The sequence below is a fragment of the Stegastes partitus genome, unplaced genomic scaffold (assembly GCF_000690725.1).
Source record: "Stegastes partitus isolate 25-593 unplaced genomic scaffold, Stegastes_partitus-1.0.2 Scaffold742, whole genome shotgun sequence".
NCBI lineage: Eukaryota > Metazoa > Chordata > Actinopteri > Pomacentridae > Stegastes > Stegastes partitus.
The window spans coordinates 157,629-178,773 of record NW_007578473.1 but is presented as its reverse complement, the minus strand read 5'-3'; the positions used below and the strand labels follow the sequence as shown (position 1 = coordinate 178,773).

General features: G+C 43.0%; 1 protein-coding gene across 1 annotated transcript in view; it reads left to right on the top strand.

Annotated features, from left to right (window-relative positions):
* prex1 (phosphatidylinositol-3,4,5-trisphosphate-dependent Rac exchange factor 1) overlaps nt 1–21,145 on the top strand; it is a 91,058-nt gene that overhangs the window by 48,770 nt on the left and 21,143 nt on the right. The window contains exons 14-24 of the mRNA XM_008291433.1: nt 1,074–1,149; nt 1,713–1,785; nt 5,999–6,144; nt 8,810–8,902; nt 11,273–11,421; nt 11,504–11,589; nt 15,028–15,167; nt 16,704–16,839; nt 18,161–18,336; nt 18,741–18,902; nt 19,964–20,174. Coding sequence (XP_008289655.1) covers nt 1,074–1,149; nt 1,713–1,785; nt 5,999–6,144; nt 8,810–8,902; nt 11,273–11,421; nt 11,504–11,589; nt 15,028–15,167; nt 16,704–16,839; nt 18,161–18,336; nt 18,741–18,902; nt 19,964–20,174 — 1,448 coding nt within the window. The remainder of the gene's footprint in view (nt 1–1,073; nt 1,150–1,712; nt 1,786–5,998; nt 6,145–8,809; nt 8,903–11,272; nt 11,422–11,503; nt 11,590–15,027; nt 15,168–16,703; nt 16,840–18,160; nt 18,337–18,740; nt 18,903–19,963; nt 20,175–21,145) is intronic.

Sequence of the window (21,145 nt, the reverse complement as noted above, 5' to 3'; positions counted from 1 at the left end):
TGTGTCTGCTGCAGCCTCTCCTTTTATACTCGTCCACCTCCATCCCTCTATCTTTCCCTCCATCACTGGCCCGTTGATTGAAGTGCCCGGGGTTGCTATCGGCGCAAACAAAGAGCTTTTGGTCTGAGGACAAATCCTATTAACATACAAACGCGATCCCTCCGCCTGCCAGCCAGCTATTATGTAACGCGGCTTCGCTTTTTTTTTAATCCGACGCTAAATTGGCATCGCGACCGTTAATTATACCGTTTGAGTGATGGATGTAGTACAGTTATGAATCATAAATAATCACAAGGTCTGTTTGGTTAAACCTTATTAAGTGACACTGATTTCAGGGCAAATAAAGGACCTTGAATGATAAGAATGCACGATGAAATACATATAAACCAAATAAAATCAGCCCTGACAATGCCAAACTGCTGAGAATCATTGATCAGCAAATGATGAAAGCAGGCCACTTCCTATGCAGCATCAATCAGTGCTCCGTTATCTGCACGTGCACTAGCAGATATAGCATGTTTTATAGCAGGTTTAGGCCAGATACAGCCCACGACTTACTCACGGCACAGAAGTGTCGAAGCAAATAGAAGATACCATTTACTTCTGGTCTGATTAACCCACCGTGTCACAAAGCAAACACACATCCGCAGCGTTTCCTGTTTCACGTGTTGACATGTCGATCAGGCGGCTGCTCTGTGGTTTTATCATGGAAGCTTCACCAAAACTCGTAAGTTTACCGAGGCATCGTGCAGGATGATGTAAGGATGGCAGCTCACCTACAGAGGGCTGATGCAGCAGGACTATGAGCCGAAGCATTCACGTGGCTTCAAGTAAAAAATTTTGGAGTCAAAGTCAGACCTGATGTCAACAGAGATGTAAATAACTCACACAGCTGATGCAGTTACCACGAGGAGGTTTTGTTGTACTTGTTGCTGCCAAAAGCATCCAGCAGATAAACCTTTTTGCAGACGGTCTTAGACCTTATTATATACCGAGGGGATTGTTTACGTCCCACCATGCACTGGGTCTGCACTCCACAATAACAGCATGAACCCCTTTTGTCGCCCCTGCAGGGACAGAGACCACCATCTGAAGACCTTTAAGTCTGTGGTGCCTGCTAGCAAACTGGTGGACTGGCTGCTCTCACAGGTAAATCCAGGGTTTATTACGCTAAAGCCAAACTCCAACAATACGACACAGAGCACCAAGAGCAACTATTAATGACCGTCACTTCTGTTGTTGGGTATCTGTTTTGTATAATTGTACTGTTTGGTTATAGCTTGTGTGCTTTTGCTGCCGTGCATTTTGTTTGTTTTACAGTTTTTCTAATGCAAATGAGACGAGCACTTGAAAGATTGGCATTTGTCTCCATTTATTGGTATTTAAGAGTCCTGCCACAGTTTTGAGTTTCCTCCAAATTCAAGAACGTGGATGCTCATGACAGTTTAATCTGTAATAGAAAAATGAATATGCTGAATAGAATATGAACAGCATGTCACTGATGAGTAGTTCATGGACCAGCTGAAAGTTTTAAACATAACATTTTTGACTCTGATAAAATGAATTTGCCTTTCAGTCTCTCATTGTCATAACATATGCTGGTCAAACATCACCATCTCAGCTCCAGTAGTGCTGCAGTCTGCTGTGTATGAGAAGGTGTAAACAGGCATTGTGACTGACCGACTGTGTGCGTCATTGATTTGGTTTCCCAGGGAGACTGCTCGACCCGAGAGGATGCCGTGATGCTGGGTGTGGGGCTCTGCAACAATGGCTTCATGCACCATGGTCAGTTACAGTCTCTCTCTCTCTCTCCCATATGCATGAAGGACAGCTGAATGGACACACACACACACACACACACACACACACACACACACACACAGTACAATCTGTTGACAACACTCTGACATGTGTGGTCTGGTCTAATAACTTACAGCTCTGGTTTAAGTCTCATTAGTGCTGATACTGAGTGACTTATTCATTTGTTTTCTGCTCACTCACATCATCCTGCTCCTGATTGGCCTCCAGCCTGTCCTTCTGTCCGTCCACCAGAACATGATACCGGCCGCTCCACTCTCACTCTGCTACAGGTTGAAAACGAGACATCGCACATTTGCATACCCGGTCTAAATTTTCAAACCCCGCTGACCACATTGCAGTGGAGCGGCTTTGGTTGCAGCCCAGTATGTTAAATGTAAACAGCTTTAGCAGCGTACCCTAACCAGAGCTGTTTGGCTTTGCTACATGGCCGTCTGGGTCGGTCCACTGAACCACGACCGCTGGTTACAGCCTCGGCCATCATCACTGGCTGAGTGTATAATGTATGAGAATCACTTTAAAGAAGTGTTGGAATAATGAAGAAGTAGCGTCATGACTGCACTTCCTGATTTCCTGATGCGTACGGTGACGTCTGCAAGAGGACAGAAATTTAGCAAGATCATTCTCTGATTGGGTGGTTTGGACTGTCTAGTGAGACAAGACAAGATAAGATAAGATAAGATAAGATAAGATAAGAAAAGCCTTTTTTTCCTCCCACAGTGGGGAACTTTGCAACAAGATAGTGCAAACATTTAAGGGATATAGTCCAAAAATAAACCAAAACATATATATATATATGGGTACTAGTTCTAAAAATAACATTATTGCACTGACTGTTAATGAATAGACATCCTGATATTAATATTGCACAGACTGTCCACACTGCACAAATCGACATAAATAGAAATGAACAAAATCCCGTATGTTCTATTATATGAATGACAACAGATATTGCACAAGGTTTTTGAAGGAAGCGATATTCAGAATTCACAGAATGTGTTGACATCAAAGAGATGTTTAGAAATATTTCGTCTTCAGAAAGGAAGATGTTGACCCAGAACAAGAAGTCTGTTGGCAGTGATTTGTTGCCCCCACATGAGGCAACAAGGCTCATTTATTTAAATCAAAGCTGTGTGTGATGAGTTCAGTCAGATCTAGATGCCTGTAACACCACATGACAAAGGTGCTAAATGGCTGTTTTTCTGCTTTTTAAAGATGATTTTTATTTTCTGTGATGCACACCCCTACACATAAACCCCCCTAATCACCTTAGATGGATGAGTTCTTTCCAAACAGAGTTATTCAAGTCATATAGTCAAAATTTCTATATTATTTCAAATCACAATATATATTATAAAAAATACTGTGCTGCCAGTTTTTTTCCTGGTGCCGCATCGTCAATGCAGCGTCTAGTGTTTGTGCTCCCAGACCACCACATGTGACTTTTCTTCGCTTGTTGCTCGACTCACTCGCTCACACCTACACCTGCCTCCCACCGCCATCTGTTGGAAGGTGTCACCTCTTGTCTGCCCTCCCTCGGCGTGATGACCTCTTTCTTCTCAGCCTGTCTGCGCTCCTCACCTCGGCCACGTCGCTGGTTTTAGTCCTTACTCAGCACGTCTGCTGCTCTTCACCTGCTTCCTCTTGAACTCTTTTTTTTTCTCCCTTCTGTCCTCGTGTCTGTTTCTCTTTGACTGACTGGTTTTCTTTGTTATGAACTTGTAAGGCTCCTCATTGGTTGGATGATCACTTAGACAGATAGCAGAGCTCGTGTGGCCTTCACCTGTCCTTACCTGCTTATACCACCCATCTGCACTGTCTGTCATCAGCACCTGTTGCATTTTGCCCTTCAGACAACTCAGCATATGAAGCACAAGAGACTCCAGCACATTTTACTGATTGCTCCTGTTAGATGCCTTGATTGAATGGATCCTAGACCAAAATATTTATTTGTTAGAAATGCATCTTGCAGCCCCCTGAGCTCCAAACAGTTTTGGGGTATTTTCCAGTCAGTCACATTTTTATGGAAGCAGCAGAAACACCTCAAACATGTCATCTGGGCAGTGGAACAAAGGTATCATGCAATCATGAATAATCATTAAAAAAACTAAACAAAAACATTTACATTCTCAATTCAGACTCCACATGCAAAACAAGTTTTCAAGTGCCTACAAGTGTTACCAAGACAGGAAACAAAGGCTGCTTCATGTGTTCATCAGGCAGTTTAATCTGTTTCCATACCTGTCTCTATATGCTGTAAACACAGCCTGCACCTGATTGGTCGGTCACCTCAGCACTAATGCCTTCACATTGGTGCCAAGGGACGCAGATTTTTTGCTTTCGCTGAATCTGCTCAGAGTTTATTTTGAAGGTTTTTTTTATATAAATGTAGAATAAAGGGAATAAAGCTAGAAGGTCGCCGGTTCGCGTCCCGGTGAGGACACCCGGGATCTCTCTGCGTGTTCTCCCTGTGCAGTGTGGGTTCTCTCCGGGTTCTCTGGAGGTTAATTGGTGATTGTAAATTGTCCGTAGGTGTGAATGTGAGTGTGCTTGGTTGTCTGTCTCTAAGTGTAGCCCTGTGATAGACTGGTTACCTGTCCAGGTGAACCTGCCTTCACCCTGAGTCAGCTGGGATAGACTCCAGCCCCCCTAGTGAGGATGAAGGTGTAGAGATGATGGATGGATGGAATAAATGTAGGATAAAGTAATTTGTTGGAATATCAAGATTGTAAGATTTAAAAGATTCAACCTGGTTTTCTTGGTGGACCAGAATGTCACAGACGAGTAGCTCAAGACTGTTCTGACTCTGTTCTGATAAACGGTGTGATGTTGGTCTTTCCAACCGGACGGCAGGTTTTAGGGTTCAGAGTGTTAAATTGCATTTACTGTAATACGATATGTAGATATGTATCGATGTCACGTCTGCCTAAATCCTTGCATCGCTGCTTCGTATTTTATATTTTACATTCATAGTTAAGCTACATAAACTGTCCAGTAGACTGAGCCTCACCAACACTTAGCTAAAGCCTGAATACTGTCAGCTGTTCTTGGCATTTGATTGATGATTCAGCAACGTGTGAGTAAGTATTTGTGTCCTTAGGCGGTTTCCGGAGCAGCACTCCCTCTGGTTAACTAGGTGGTGTTAAGGTATTATCGGGCCGCGGCCTCCATGACTCAGAGGAAATCACTGACGTTGGAGTCGGCGTGAGGCCAGTGATAGTGGGTGTGGTGTGTGTAATGAATTTACGAAGGCTTTTGTTTACCTGTGGCTGCCAGATGCCGTCCAAACCTCTGAACAGCTGGGTACCTTTGGCTCTCAGAGAAGTCCTCAGGTGGACGTCTTCTGTCTGCGAGCGTTTGAGCTGCATGTCGGAAATTTCAACATTAGTATTTTTAAATCCTGTCTAGTGCAATAAGAAGTCCCGTCATGTCTTCTAAGCACAAACATCAAGAAGCTGCTGTTAAATGGCGTTCTGTGGGTAGAGTAGTGGATGTCCCGGGTTTCAGGCGTCAGGTTTTCTTCAGCTTGATGACTGGACAGCAGCACTCAAAGGAATGTAATAAAATCAAAGTGACAAAGGAGTTTTCATACTAACATGGCCAAGTGGAGCTGTTTGGATGAAGGCTTGTAATCTGATGTCCGTGGTTGTGCATTATTACAAAACCGACAGCAGGATCAATTGTTTTTACAAACTGCTGTGACTGAATAAGCATCCAGGATGTTGTCATCACATGTTTGGCGCGCCCCATGTGTTGAGGCGAGGCTCGGTCCAACGGTGGGACTTCTGGACACACTCAGCCACACACAGCAGACTGTTCCTCGCGTCCTCCGGAGAACGCCTCCCTCACCCCGGGCCCGGGCTGGCTGTGACCCAGATGTGCTACGACTCCAGATGTCCCTCGTAGCATCATCAGCTAATGAGCTAATTAGCCGTTAACTTGTTTGTGTGAAGATGTCAACACCTGAAGCATCCTTTGATTCTGCACAGTTGTTTGAAGTAGGACATGACCTGCAAGCGACTCGTTGGAGGAGACCTAACGTTTGTGAGAGCATCAGTTGTTCCAGTTTGAGCACGTCTTGGATTGTTGATGGACAAAGAACCATGTCTGATCAAAACTCATTGTAGAAGGCCTTTTCTGCTGAGCTAACTGTTGCTTGTGTGTTTTTTTCCCCCTTCAGTCTTGGAGAAGAGCGAGTTCAAAGACGAGTCCCAGTTCTTCCGTTTCTACGCAGACGAGGAGACCGAGGGAACCAGCACCAAGAGCAAGCAGCTCCAGAGGAACGACTTCAAACTCATCGAGAACATCTTGGCCAAGTCCCTGGTGGTGAGCTGGAACACACACATCTCCACATCCTGACGCTAATGTCCGCGGACACACAGATTGTAGGTTCTTTCTCCAAGACCGGCCTCACACTGTAATTTCTGTTTCCTTCTGAGATCACGATAAAGCCGTTTGTTTCAGGCACAGAGATGCTGTAATTTAGGACGTTTTACGGCAGGATTTACTCTAAATAGTCTCTTTAAAAAAAACAACATAAAAACATTTTTATGGTGGACTGATGTAAGAACAAAGACAACAAACTGCTTCCTCATGTATTTACATTACATGGCCGGGATGAAGGATTTGGGCAGATGTCTAAATAGGACTTTTCAAACACATATTTCAGTTTGTCATATAATTTTTTGAAGCTTCTTTTGTATGCATCACGTGTTAGATTTAAAATATGTGATGGAGCGTTAACACATGTGACCCATCTGCACGAAGTCAGTCACATGGTGCCTTGGGCTACATCCCAGATTCTGCCCAAATTAAGACATGATAACATGTTGATTTTATTACTTAGATCGGTCCGTGTAGTTGTTTTCTACAAACGGTCAAACACCGTCCGGCATAACGGGGATGATTTGGTGCAGATGGGTCACATGAATATGAGACGTCATCAAAATGTCAACTGAGAAGATATTATTTGCATCAAACATCTGTTTATTTTATTTTTTTATTTTTTTAGCTGCTAGAAGCTGTTAAAACAGATATAATTGTTGGGTTTTCAGCTCTGACAGTGATCCTTGAGCTAATCGTGTGTGATGTGCTTTCCATTTTAAATTTAAGCTTAAAACTGTGACATTTTATCAAAATGACTTCATGTCTTGTTCAGAAGTCTTCACTGGTTCTTCCTGTGTTTCCCGTTTCTGGCTGATAAATGGTGTCGTTTTTCTGTTTCTCTTTTCTTTTTTTTTTAAAGATAACTTTCCTTTTTTAAACCCACAGGGTTTCGGGGTCAGAGGGTTAAAACCAGTGAGGTTGTCATCACACCTGCAGCACAGATGACATCAGGGCTTATTTTCATGTTGTGTTTTTTTTTCTTTTTCTTTGGGCACAGAGATTGTGTATAAATGCGTCATACAGAGCATGTGGCTTGTTAAGTGTAACTCTGTTTATCTGGCACATGAAATGAGGTCAGTGTACCCTGTTCTGGGTGGTTTCCAGAGGCTGGAACACAGAGTTAACTGTTTAGTTAAGTCCGTTATCTTGAGGGAGATCCAGAAGCACCACCAGCATCCTTTTCCACATCAGAGAGGGAAGCCGGCGAGCTATCTGGCCCTCCACAAGACGGGGAAAAGGCTCTTTCTCTGATTAGCGGAACTAATCCTCCCTCTTGCCCGATAATTGAAGCGAAGTGCAGGAACTCTTTATTTACTGCAGCCATCTCCTCTGATGCAGCGGCAGAGATGCTCATCTTATCAGGAGCGTGCAGCAGGAAGACGGCCTCAGCAGCTCCGCTAATGGGAGCTGCTAATGTGTTTGGTGATGACAGGGTTTCACTAAGCCGTGCCCCACAGGGGAGGACGCCATGAGAAGCAGGTGGACGTCCTCGGATGGGAGACACCTGACGTGCACTGAGAGTCACAGCCATGATTCTGTGTGGATGGCGTGTATGTGAGACCACCCAGAGAGAGCAACACGGAGCTTTAGTGATTCTGGCTCATGTCACTGATGTAATTACAAACTAATGACCTCTTAGAGCAAAAGCATGCAGCTGATGTCTGTAAACAGTCAAATGTATGATTTCAGAATCAGAAGAATCAGAAACGGATTTATCGGCAGGTATAGTTTGCACTGGTGGTTCTCAAACTGGGGGTCGGGACCCCCATGGAGGTCCCAAGATCATTCCAGGGGGGTCGCCAGATCATTGTAAAAAAAATAAATAAAGCCTACATTTATCAGATAAATGTGCTTTAGGGCTGTCAGAATTAAAAGTGTACACTTCTTCCCACTCCTTTTTCAAACTTGTTAATATTATGATTTGATTATGTGATATTATTATTATTCTTTTTTGCTCTTTTTTAAAGTATTTTCTTTTGTTGTTATATATTTTTTTCCCTTTCATTTGTTCGAGATAAATTCACTTCATTTAAAAGAAATCAATGTAAAGAGATTAATCAGTGGAATTAACACATTAATCTTTAATTAATTAATGCATTAACAACAAAGTTATTACTCATGATATATTAAAAATTCAAATTGGAGGGTCACAAACACAAACTGATGTTATCTTCGCTCAAAAAGTTTGAGAACCGCTGGTTCACACAAAACGAGGAATTGGTTCTGGTGAGTTGGTGCAACAAAACAACAATAAATACCGAGTAAACAATAAATATAGAGTAAAATAAAGTAATAAAAATAAAAATAACTGTAATAGTGCAAAGCAGAAGCAAAAAAAAAAATAAAAGCTGTGGAGTGAAGAGTCAAAGTTAAATAAGAACCATAGAGTGTTATTTACAAGATTTGTATAAATTACTGGATTTTTTTCAATTTGTGCTAAACAGCAGCAGAACCGAGTGAAACAAATACGACGTGTGTGTGAATGTGTGCGGTGCTGAAATAGCTTTTCTACGTCGTGATGCTGAACCAGTGGAAGACGTGTAAGCGTGACGGTCGTCGGTGTAAACGTGAGAGTGATCAGGTGATTTTTTCCTCTGTGATCTAGATCCACCCTGAGGAGGAGGACTACGGCTTCGAGATCGAGGAGAAAAACAAGGCCATTGTGGTGAAATCGGTCACCAGAGGCTCACATGCTGAGGTAACGGTCAACACACACACACACACACACACACACACACACTGCATCCTCTCCCCACCTCAGGATGTTGATCCAGGAGGTAACGGCTGTCAGTCTGGTCTCTTTAGAAGAGCTGATTGGCTGCAGAACCGTTGACTCCCTTCATCACATCACCTCCAGACAAACACACACACACAGCTTATCAATGACATGTTAAATGCAGACAATGCAGTTTTATTTTCATGTTTGTTAGGGAGGAGCCAGCAGATATTTTTGCATCAGTGGCCTTCAACATGTTTTTCTTCAGCCTGACAATAAAACCACAGCAGCACCTTGATGGTTGCAGTAATGTAGGACGGACAAGGCGACTGTGTTTTCTGTCATTTCATCTTCTCGTCTGTCTGCTGTTTGTGGAATCTTCTTTGTCCACATCATGTCCAGAGATGGAAAACAAACACGTCTGCAGTGCAACACACTGAAAAATCCATAAATCACAACAACAGGAAAAAATCTAAGTTTAAAAACCTGGAATCAACATCGACAACATTTCTTCAGGCGCCCATCAGAAAACCTGTGAACTATATCCTACAGATATTTTACTTCCTGTAATTCAATTTCTGTCCGATGTGCAGCCTGCAGGTCGGCTGGACAGTCAGTGGATCTCTGCTGGTTGCTTTTAGCTGCACTGATGACGGCAGATTGTTTTAGTTCTCGTTCAGCAGAAACCTCTTTGTGTATTTTGACATGTCGACTGAAGTGATTTGGATGGAATATGACAAGTTTAAGCTTCGTTTTGATGCACGCCAAGTTAAAAACACTGTTGGAGAGTTAAACCATCTCACATTTCTTTTTGTTTTGTAACTCTTCTTTTAAAATAAGCTGCTTGTGGAACCTGCCGCCCGGTTTTGGGGTTCAGAGGGTTGACTGTGTCGCCCCTCACCGTTTCATTTCGCCACTGTTTCTCTCTGTGCTTCAGATTTCTGTGTTATTTTGCTTCCCCCACTGCTCTCCTCTGCTCTGGATAATCTTTTTTTCTTTCTCTCCTCTGCAGTAAACCCCTCGCTCCTCTGCTTCCTCTTTCTCCGTTTGTCTCTCCCCCTCTCCCTCCGTTATTCATCCCCCCGTGTCCTCCGTTCCCCACAATAACAGGATTGCTAGATGTGACAGGGCCCGTGTGCCAGCACAGTGAATGAAGCTCAGCTGATTCCCATGGGGCTCTGAAAGGGCTGAGAGGCGCACACTCACACACTGAGCTCTTTCACTATATGATACTATTATAGAAAGTCACGTGTAGACCAGCACCCACGCTGTGTAATCGCTCACACATACACATACGTACATCCTCTCCCATTCAAGCGGCCGTGGCTCCTCCCAGTCGCTCCTACATCCATGCTGGGCTGCCGTCCAGAGTCGGAGCCTGGCTCAGCCAAGGCCACCCTACCGGATCTCTGCCCGGGACACTGGACTCACACAGCAAACGCACAGAGGCGGCATTATTCTCGCAACGTGACTGAAGATGTGAAAGATGACTGCATTTAAGGACATGCAGCAGACTGGGGTGGGGGGGAGGCTCTGTGTCTGTCAGTGGTAAAGGATTCTGGAAAGTGATATGTGACTGTGCAAAACGGAGGATGTGTGATACTCTGAGAGCATTTAAATTAGTTGGTGAAGCTCCACAGACGTGCACTGTGACGGGTCAGAGTGGATTTAGTTAAAGGAAATAGAACAAAATGCTTTTATTGTCATCATATGCAGAGTACAACGAAATTAAAAGACAACTCCAGTGGTGCAAAATACAAGGATAAGAAAAGATAAATAAGAATATATTTACAGCAGGAGCCAGCAGGAAGTAAGGAATGAGCATGGTAGCAGCCAAACGGTAGAATAGATATAATATAATATCTATAAAATATAATATAATATATAATAATTACAAAATAAAATTTAAAAAAGGAGGCAAAACCAGCCACCAGCACAAACACATGGCCTCATCATGAGAGACATGTAACTAGAGGGGATCTCTATGTTGTTATCTTCCAACGTGTGGAAAGTAAAAATAGTCCTTTGGTTTTAAACATGCGTGCAGATCCAACAGGCAGCAGGAAGGAATTGGTGTTTGGAGTGTTGGGGGCCCAGAAGCTTCCTGTAGGTTTGTGTCTATAGATTTATCTACAGGACGTTTCCTCCTTAACATACAGTCTCTACCTGTAATGAAACAGACGGACTTAAACTTAAATCACATGTGAGGTGGACGCGGTGCACAGCTGAGGCCTCGTCGTGATAACAGGGCGGTAATTTGTAAATTAAGTGTGGCGCAAATGGAACTTTAGAGGGAGGTGAAGCCTATAAATAACAGCGTTCTGTCTCCTGTCTGTCCGTCTGTCCGTCCAGATGGCCGGCCTGCAGGCGGGCAGGAAGATCTTCACCATCAACGAGGACCTGCTGTTCCTCAGGCCCTTCTCGGAGGTGGAGACCATGATCAGCCAGGCCTTCTGCATGCGGCGCTCTTTGCGACTTCTGGTTGCCACGAAGGCCAAGGAGTGAGGGAGCCAGCACTCGAACACACACACATGTATGCCGACGCTCAGGGCGCACTGATCTGACGGCTCTTTCCTCTTCCAGGATTGTGAAGATCCCCGACCAACCAGATCGCCTCTCCTTCAGGCTCTGTGGCTCCGCCCCTCCCCACGTCCACGCCGTCAGGAAAGGTGAGGGACACGTTTAACTCTCTGAGCGCCTACTAGTGGGTTTAAAACGCATGTTATCTTTGAAAAAATCATAAAATGACACCATTTATCAGAGCCGGAGACTGTAAAAAACGACTTTCTGAGATTTTTAAACTTTCTGACGGTCCTTAAGCGTGATCTGGGATTGAAGTTTCACAGACGGTTTTAAGGTTTCCTTCAAAAATCCTTAAAAAAAATCCTTAATTTTAGATCAAGAATTAGGTGAACCTAATTCTAAGGTGAAAATCAAGACATTTTATCAGAGTCATGTTATTCTACCAGTCTCATTTTAATATGTTTTTTCATTAAAACCAGATTCTGTAAAAATAGAACAACTAAAACTTCTTAGTTCCTCATCTGCAGCCTGCACTCACATGACAACAATCCAGGGACTTTTCAGCTGAACTGGGCTAAACTGCAGGCTGTGTTTACACAGGATTCAAGGATTCAAGGATTCAAGGCCTTTATTGGTCACAAACACAGTTGTACATGGTGTAGCACGCAGTGAAACGCTTTCTGCACCTGTTCCACACCGAAACAATATTAAAAAGATGAATAAGAGTAAAGAATAAAACACACAAGAAGAGGAATACGGGAACAGATTAAAGATGTCAGTAGTAAAATGTCTATAACATGTAGAGCCATGCTGTCTGTAACTTTCTTTTTTCCTTTTTGCTGTGATTTATGTCACATCACACAGACATATTTGATCCCTCCCTCCCTCGAGCCATATCAATCTGTTTCCATAGATGTGCAGGACTATATTGACAAATGAGCTCAAAGGGAATACAAATGTGACAGGAGCAAATAAAAACTCAGCTAGAAACTGCTTGAAGTTCAGAAGGTTAACTGACCTCTGCAGCCTCATCAATCACCCCCAATATGTGACTTTGGTCGTGGATGGATTTCAGTATCAGGGGAATACCAGAGTATATGAGATTTAATAATAACAACAAGACTGTAAATGAAAAAGGTTTTCCTGTCCTCCCATCATAAATAATGACATAATTATATTATATATTTTATATTCAGTTTGTTTCAGTCATGATGTGAAACAGGACGGACATTCCTGACCTCGGCGTGGCTGTGCCTGTAAATATGTTAGAAGTGTTTACGGTGTCAAAAAGACAAATAATTCTGAGTGAATTTAAGGGAAAGTTGAGGTAACTGTAGCCTCTAAACCACCTGTTACATGCTGCTTTTAGTGAGCCTCCGTCAGGCTTTTATGGCCTCCTGACAGCCAGGCGGCCTGTGGTCAGGGTTCAAACCCCCCATAGAGCCAGCTCTGCTTTTAAAACACACACACACACACACACACACACACACACACACACACACACACGCTGTCCTTACGACCTCCTGGCCAGATGTTTGTACCGCCTCGACTGACTCGAAGTAGAGAAATAAAAAGTTAAATGATTTTGAAGTTTAAAGTCATGTAAATGTCTGAATCACTGTATAGACTAATATATCACACACACACACACACACACACACACACACACACACACACACACACACACACACACACACACACAGTAACACAACTGATTGGCACAACCAGTGATCCTTTGGTTTTATCATGGTCTCTCTGCTTCCTTCCTTCCTCGTCTCCTTTCCTCTCTCCTAGCGTCCTGTGTTCGTCCCTCTGGGCTCTCTGGTGTACGAGCTGCAGTCTTTCCATCTAACTACAGAGTGTCCAGTTTTCTTCTCTGTTCTTAACTTGGTCTCCCTGTGCACTGTTCACGCGTGGGTCAAGTAGCCCCAGAGTCAGGTAGCTGCTGGCACCCTGGGTGGACGTGATGCCAGCCCCGGTATTTTTAGACGGGAGAGGAAGATGATGGAGGTGTTGACTGAGCTTCCAGGCCGTAAAGCCATTAGCAGCTTGAGGCGACGTGTTGTGGCGCTGGACCAAATCATTTCCTATTTTCTTGTACAGATATGAGAATCCAAACTTATATTGAAACTCCACAGAGGATAAACTCATGTTCTTTGATTTGGACCATACATTCCCCGGGCCATAGGAGACAGGACTTTAGAACCCCTCCTTTTTCTCTGTAGATCAATCTGTTTATTGTTTTTTAACTGAGGTGTGAACTGTCATTTATCTACTTTCTTCTTAACTCCTCCCAGTTTTACAAGCCAGTCAGAATATTATTTAGCTTCTAGGTAGAAATTGAGGAACTAGTTTTTTACTGACCCTAAAGTGTTTTAGTGATCTCACCAGATGTTCTGCTGCTGGCTGTCAGAGTAAAAAGTTTTCATGTACTTCCAGCATCACAGCAAATGAAGACCAGTGGACCAGAGTCCCCACAACAGTAGGAAGATCATTAGTGTACCATTAGCTCTGATCATAAGTCCACAGGTCAGAGCTCTGTAAGAGACGTTCAGACGTGATTTAAGCTTCAAGGGTCATATGAAACCAAGAGACAAGGACTGGGTAGTTTATTGTGTTTCATCTGCTCGATGTGCTCACATATACTGTATTATAATACAGCAGGATTTTCTTATTCCCTTAATCATTGTTCTGTTTGTGTCATCAGACAGTTGGATTAGTCTGACATAAGGACTGAATGCAGCCCGTTAAAGACGACATGTTGATCAGCAGTCACCTGCTTGGCACTGCTGTAACACCCACCGTACAACAACCTGTGCTGTGAATTCTGGGAGATCTCGATAATAACAGATCGCTTAGAGCAGTGGTTCTAAAACTGGGGGTCGGGACCCACATGGGGGTCTCTAGGTAATTTCAGCGGGTCGCCAGATCATTGTAAAAAAATAAAAGATAAATAAAGAAAGCCTACATCAGTCAAATAAATGTGTATTGGGGCTGTCAAAATTAAAAATCTATACTTCTTCCCACTCCTTTTGCAGACTTGTTAATATTATGTGATATTATTATTCTTTTTTGCTCGTTTTAAAATTATTTTCTTTAGTTTTTACATTTTTTCCCTTTCATTTGTTCAAAATAAATTTAATTCATTCAAAAGAAAATGAATGTGTTCATGTAAAGAATCTGAATGAATCTGTGGAATTAACACATTAATTTTAACGCATTAACAACAAAGTTATTACTCATGAGATATTAAAAATTCATTTTGGGGGCTCACGAACACAAACTGATGTTATCTCGGGGGATGCAGCAGAAGGTCCTGGTCTGACACACGTGTTTAAATGTACATTAGCTGCCGTGCGGTCAGCTGTTTTCTCTGGACTGTCAGTTAGAGGCCAGCAGCATTTAACCAGGTGTCACAGAGTCGTGGTGAAAGGAACCATTTTTGTATTTTGAGCTAAAAAAAAGAAAGACAGACTGGAGACGTGCATGAAGCGTTGGACTTTTAAAGTTTCATGTTTTGGTCCCGTGTTGTATTTCGTTCCACTGTCACCTCTGACCTGTGCTCCCGTGTCGACACCCTGCAGGCTGGGAGGCGGCGGCGGCGGGCCTTCAGCCGGGTCAGGTTGTCCTGAAGGTCAACGGCAGCAACGTCAACCACAGCGACCACCGGGAGGTCCTGGAGCACTTCACCGCCCAGCAGCCTCACCAGGAGCCTCCACAAGCGGTGAGAGCACACAGGAAGCACGTCCTCCATGTTCTCCTGATGGGAGCAGGTCTTCTGGCGTCTGTGTTTCATTGAGATCAGTTTTTTTTTTTTTTAAATGCAAAGTGTGACTCAAAAGCAACAAGCCGCATCATGCACCTCAGTACGTGGTACCAGTGAGGTTTCACATTCCTGCTGTGTGCTCTTATGACTCCACCGGGGAAATCACTGAGCGCTTTATTTATACTGAAAACCGAGCAGCGCCACAAGACGGCAGGTTTAGCATCAGTTCTAACTTCAGCAATGTGGCAGAGTTGATGAGCTAACAGGCTAGGAAACAGTTTACTGGGCATTTTTTCTAGCTAAAGAGGAAACAAATGCACATTCAAAGAGTCAGTCAAGATGTATAATCTCAGAGTAAGGTCTGATTTTAAGCTTTTGGGTTTAGTTTTAATGTGGATTTAGGTTTATTTCAACATCTATCAAGACCAGTTTAATCACACTGCACTCGTACTGAGTAATCTTTACTTAGATTAATCATGTTTCTCTTGTTTTAAAACCTTGATTTACTGCAAGAATTATGTGCTTGTATTTAGTATTTTTCGCTTATTATTGGGCAAAGTTTGATTTCAAGTATTTTGACCTGAAAATCAGCAGCTTGTTTTAAAGTTTGTGGATCTTTAACTGGGACAAGTCTAGATTTAAAATTCTTATTTCAAGATTTCTTATCAAGTAAAATGCAGCATGGACAGATCATTTCACTGGTTTTAAGTCATTTTCTCTCTAATTTAACGTGTACATCTTATATTAGGGCTGCCCTTTTTTGACTACAGTCATCGCTTTGCTGCTGCAGGACTCAAGCAACAAATCAAGATCATACTTTTTTCTACCAAATTTTTTATCCATTCCAAGAATTTTGACAGAATATTAATGTAGAATTGTTTTAACGTTAATTATCACTGGATGCCAGTATTTATACTCACCTGGCCGGCTTCAAAGCTCTTCTCTGGTTGTTGTAATCATCCTCCTGTCTTTATAAAACACAGCATTGTTTTATTCAGCAGGCAGAACCTGAGGAGCCTTATTCTGGATGCGTTCCAGTAAATGTTTCCTGGTTCATTTAATAGCAGGAAATAATAATAATAATAATAATCCATCCATCCATTATCTATACGCCGCTTAATCCTCACTAGGGTTGCAGGGGGGGCTGGAGTCTATCCCAGCCGACTTAGGGCGAAGGCAATAATAGTAATAATAATAATAATAATATTAATAATAATAACCAAGACGTCGTAGGTGTGGCTGACTTCATTGTGTAGCTGTCAGGTGACAAGAATCTGTGCCCACAAGGCAAATACCTCCGATTCTGTGTATAAAGTGCAGTGATGTCTGCATGGCTACATAAAACTACATCTCCTCCTTGTCTCCTTCATGCTCTCTGCATCGCCTGTTTTCTCTTTTCTGCTCACACCTCATCTCCTCCTCGTGTCACTCAACGCCTCGTCTTAATTCCAATAAATATTTATTGAACATTACATTCGATCCTTGTTCCTGCAGTGCCACTGGGTGTATCGTGCGTTTGAGGACGTGGAGGAGCTACAGAGGGAGAGAGGGAAGGACGAGAGCCCCTTCAGGCCTTATCCAGTGGAGAACGGTTCTGACCACGAGGAGGAGAACGGCACCAACGGAGCAGGTGGAACATCACGTCACATCGTCTGGTTCATTTGCTCTTCACATTAAAGCTTTGTTGTTGTAGCGCTTTAAGTTTTAAGGAGTCAAATCGTGAACCTTTCAAGGGAGAATCACATCTCTGTCGTAGTTGTTCAACATATCTGAACAAGATCAGTGTTGCTTCGTGTTTGTTTCCACATCGATTGATTTTAAAAACCAATCTGCTGCTGCCAATAACATTACATGAAAGCAGTACGTTCTACCCAGACAGCCTCTGAACTGGGCCACAGTCACTGTGTCAGTAAAAAGCAGCTTCAGGAGGACTTCCACACGCTGTCACCGTCCAGTTCTGTCCAGTGTGCTGTATATATACTTAGTGGTCGGTTTATCCTACAGTGCTGACAGAGTAGGGTCGCCTGACAGATGTTCAGGGCGCTGCCTACCTTTATCATCACTAAAGACATGTGTAATGTTTCTGGGTTTCTGTCCAAACCTGAGGAGGCTGTGACTCCAGCTATAGAGATGATTTCAGTGTTTTTCTTACATATATATCTAATTAAATACAACTGGATAGGAAAGTTAGTAAAGTCAAGTCATTCAATCTTGTTTAACTCTCTAAACTTCAACCAATTTCTGGGTTTATTTTGCATCTATGACTCATATTTCATATAAAGTCCTGCACCTCTATGGAAGCAGCTCAACCATGGCTAGTAGAAGGAACTCAGAAATGTCTTCTGCTTAAAGTTAGAGTCCCAAAAATGATTTTTAAAAAAAGAAGAAAAAAAATGGGTTACTTGCTTTGCAAAAATTTTACAAAACCTGATAAAGACAAGTACAACATTTTCCCCAAGTTCCCACAGTAGTTACCAGTACCAGGGCTCTACATACGACAAGTGTTTTACTACCTTATTTGTCATTTGTTTCCGTTCATGTGTCTTACGTGTTCTGTATAAACACGACCTGTTCCTGAATGTTTGGTGTGTGTCGTAGCCTCACTCTGACGACTTCACACTGTGCTGGGGAATGCACAACTTTAAGTTTTTGATGAAATATCATCGTTTTGAGCTTAGATTTCTATAATTTGCCCAACAGAACAGATGAGTAGTTCAAGGGCCGTCAGATTTTTACTGCTTTTACCGTTTCTGGCTCCAATAAATTATGTAATTTTGCAAATATAGGGCTTTAGGGTTCAGACGTTGTGTTTTTAGTTCTACTTTTGAGATTGATATCTATCTAGTTTTTTAGTCTCTTGTCATCCTTCAGGATCATTTGTTTTGTATGGACTCTAAATGCTTTTCTCTTCAACATATGCAAAGCATGTAAAGCAGACCTGTTCTCCACAGACCACAGGCTGAGCGGACTGTCCCTCTCTGATGAGCTGCCTCTGGTCAGTCTGACGGTGGACAACGTCCACCTGGAGCACGGTGTGGTCTACGAATACGTGAGCACTGCTGGCATCAAGTGCCACGTCCTGGAGAAGATGGTTGAGCCCAAAGGCTGCTTCAGCCTCACTGCCAAGGTACTGATGGAACAACGAGCTTCAGTCTGATGAGTTTTTGTCTTCCTTGGCTGTCATGTAATGGATATGACACTAGAGAGTCTTTCATTCATTTGTTAGCTGAATGCTTGCAGAAGGTGGATGATGTTCACACCTTCACATCTCATATCTCTTCCAAAGTGGCCCTTCACTACTCTGTGGCCACTGACATTTGATCAAGTCGTGTTATTATGACGGCTCTCAGAGAGGCAGGAGGGTTTTGTGGCCTCACTGCTGCTTTTATTTGCTAGATGAATGTTTTTCTAGATGAGAAGCCCATTTGCTTTATGTGCTAGAAAGGCTTTTTTTTTCACTGACAGAAATCATGTAATTAAATTTTTATCGTAGGTGTAATCCATCCTTACACATACTTCTTGTCTCTACAGATCCTTGAGGCATTTTCAGGTGATGACAGCCTCTTTGTTCATAACTGCAGCCAGCTCATCTCCCAGAGCGACCGAGTCGTTACCATGCCGCAGTACGAGTTCAGACAGATCTGTGACACCAAGCTGGAGAGTATCCGACGGCGCATCAGCAGCTATCAGCAGGTACCGAGGCATATTTCTACTCTCTCCTGAGCTGAGGTATGGACACAGGAATGTCCTCTATTCATTCACATCCCCATGTTATAAACAGTCTCAGTTGTTAGTGAACATTTGGCTGAAATATCTCTCATAGCAGCATTCATATCGCATTTATACCAGAACAGATGGATTATCCTTTCTCTTGTCATTGTGTTTCTTGTTGGCTAAATATCTTCTGAATGCATTATACTGCTCACAGCCAAAGAGAGAAGCTTCCAGTTAAAGTGGGCTGAGCAATGTGCTTCTGGTGTTATCGATGTAGAAATGAAATGCCTTTTCAATACATTCATGTGTGTCCTTCAAACCACATGTCGTTGTCTCTGAACCCTAAAACCTGCATGTGGGTTTGAAAGGCTTTTAAAAAAATCACTGAAATGACAATTTATCAGCGGCAAAAACTATATAAACAGAAAAATAATTGTTTTATTGAACTGGTTATCTGCAGTGTTCCCAAATCTAAGATTAAAAATGTGATAGTTCCTCAAAAACACTTTATTCTACGTGTCATTTAAAGGTTTGAAATGTTTGCTCAAACCACATTTTGTAAAAAAAACTGAAATCCTGCTACCATGAGGTCACTAGTGACCAAACTATCACATGTTATGGAGTCAGGGACTGTGTTCACACAGAGCAGACAAGGATGACAACAAGATCTAGATTATTTTTGTCTTGATTTATGGAAATATACCAGTGTCATGCTGCACAGAACACGTCTCTCCACTTCTAGCCTCAGTTATGCTGTTTCCATAAAGGTACAGGAAACAATATGATCAATATCAGAAAACACCAAGAAACACACTCAAATCTAGTTCGTTATATGAGTGGCTGAGTACAGCTCATCTTTATCCAGCATTTTAATGTGATTAGAACGGTTACATATACTTCATACTCATTAATAATCTTAAATCTTTAGTCTTAATCATGTCTGTAATCGTGCTTCTCTGCATTCGTCTGCAGTCGTGTGCTCTCGTTAAGCTGCGTGTTTGCTTTGCTCTTCACGGTCTCTTGTCTTTTTTTATCCACAGTTTGCCCAGGAGCTGAGGAACAAGGTGTGGCCGTCCTTCAGGCAGGCTGGTGTTCGTCTTCACCCTCTGGGCTGCATGGACTTCGTTCCCACTAACTGCCACGTCAACTTAATGCAGGTCTCCTACCCCAAAAGCACTACCTCTGCTGGCAGGACTTTCAGCATCCGCTTTGGTCGCAAAAACTCCCTGTTTGGCATGGACCCGGACCAATGTAGGAGCAACACACACACACGCGCCTCCATAACAGTCTCATCACTGTCACATGTTCACGACTCACACTGAGATCCGTCCCCTTCATGATAGTTCAGCCTGTAACCCACTCAACACTACTGAAAACCTGCAGAACAGTGGAGGGAACAGCAGCCACAAGGCCTCAACAAGGATTCCCATAGTAAATTAAACGAGTGGTTTGCTGTTAAGACTCCATTAGCCTCAGGACATACTCATGTTACTGACATGAGAATGAATGAATGATGTCAGCAAAGATGGCGCCTGGAGGCAGTGCAGGAATGTGAGCCATTAGGAGAGGAAACAGAGAGAGGGTTGAGTGTAATGCTGCCAGAGAGCAATTTAAAGAAGAACACAAAAGCTTGAAGACTCTTTTATGCGCTGACATAGAAACCAAGAGTTCTGCCGTCTGTCTTCACGGCCGGCTTGACGTTCGTTAGGAGCTGTGAGGGTTAACTGCTGAACTCTCTCTTCTCTCTGCGAAGATGAAAATGCAACACAGCTGTCTAGACAGCGGACAGTTAAAATCTCTTGCATTGTTCCAAGATGCCGTGTCGTCCTCTCTCCTCTCAGCTCCAGCTGTCAGTCAGACATCTGCCCAGCAGTCGTACTGGGGACGGCTTCAGGTTCTCCAGCAGACCGCAGCCGTCTCCAGTTTAGCCCTCAGAAAACGAGGCTTATTATCTGAAGAGAGAAAGAATCTTGAACCTGTCTTTTAAAATGATGGGTGGAATTTACATGAAAAGGCTTCTCTAATTTAATCTGTCTGTAGTTTTTGGATGTGTCAGGTTAGTGCAGCGTAGTTTGGCATCTAGCCCGAGTAAACAGTTCTGCTCTTGTTGTGGATATCAGTCGTATGGTTGTTGTCTTTTTATTTGTTTTTCATCAAGAGCAAATAGAGAACAGACAGGAGGCATCACATCTGGGTTACATATTGTCAGAGAGCAAAGTCTT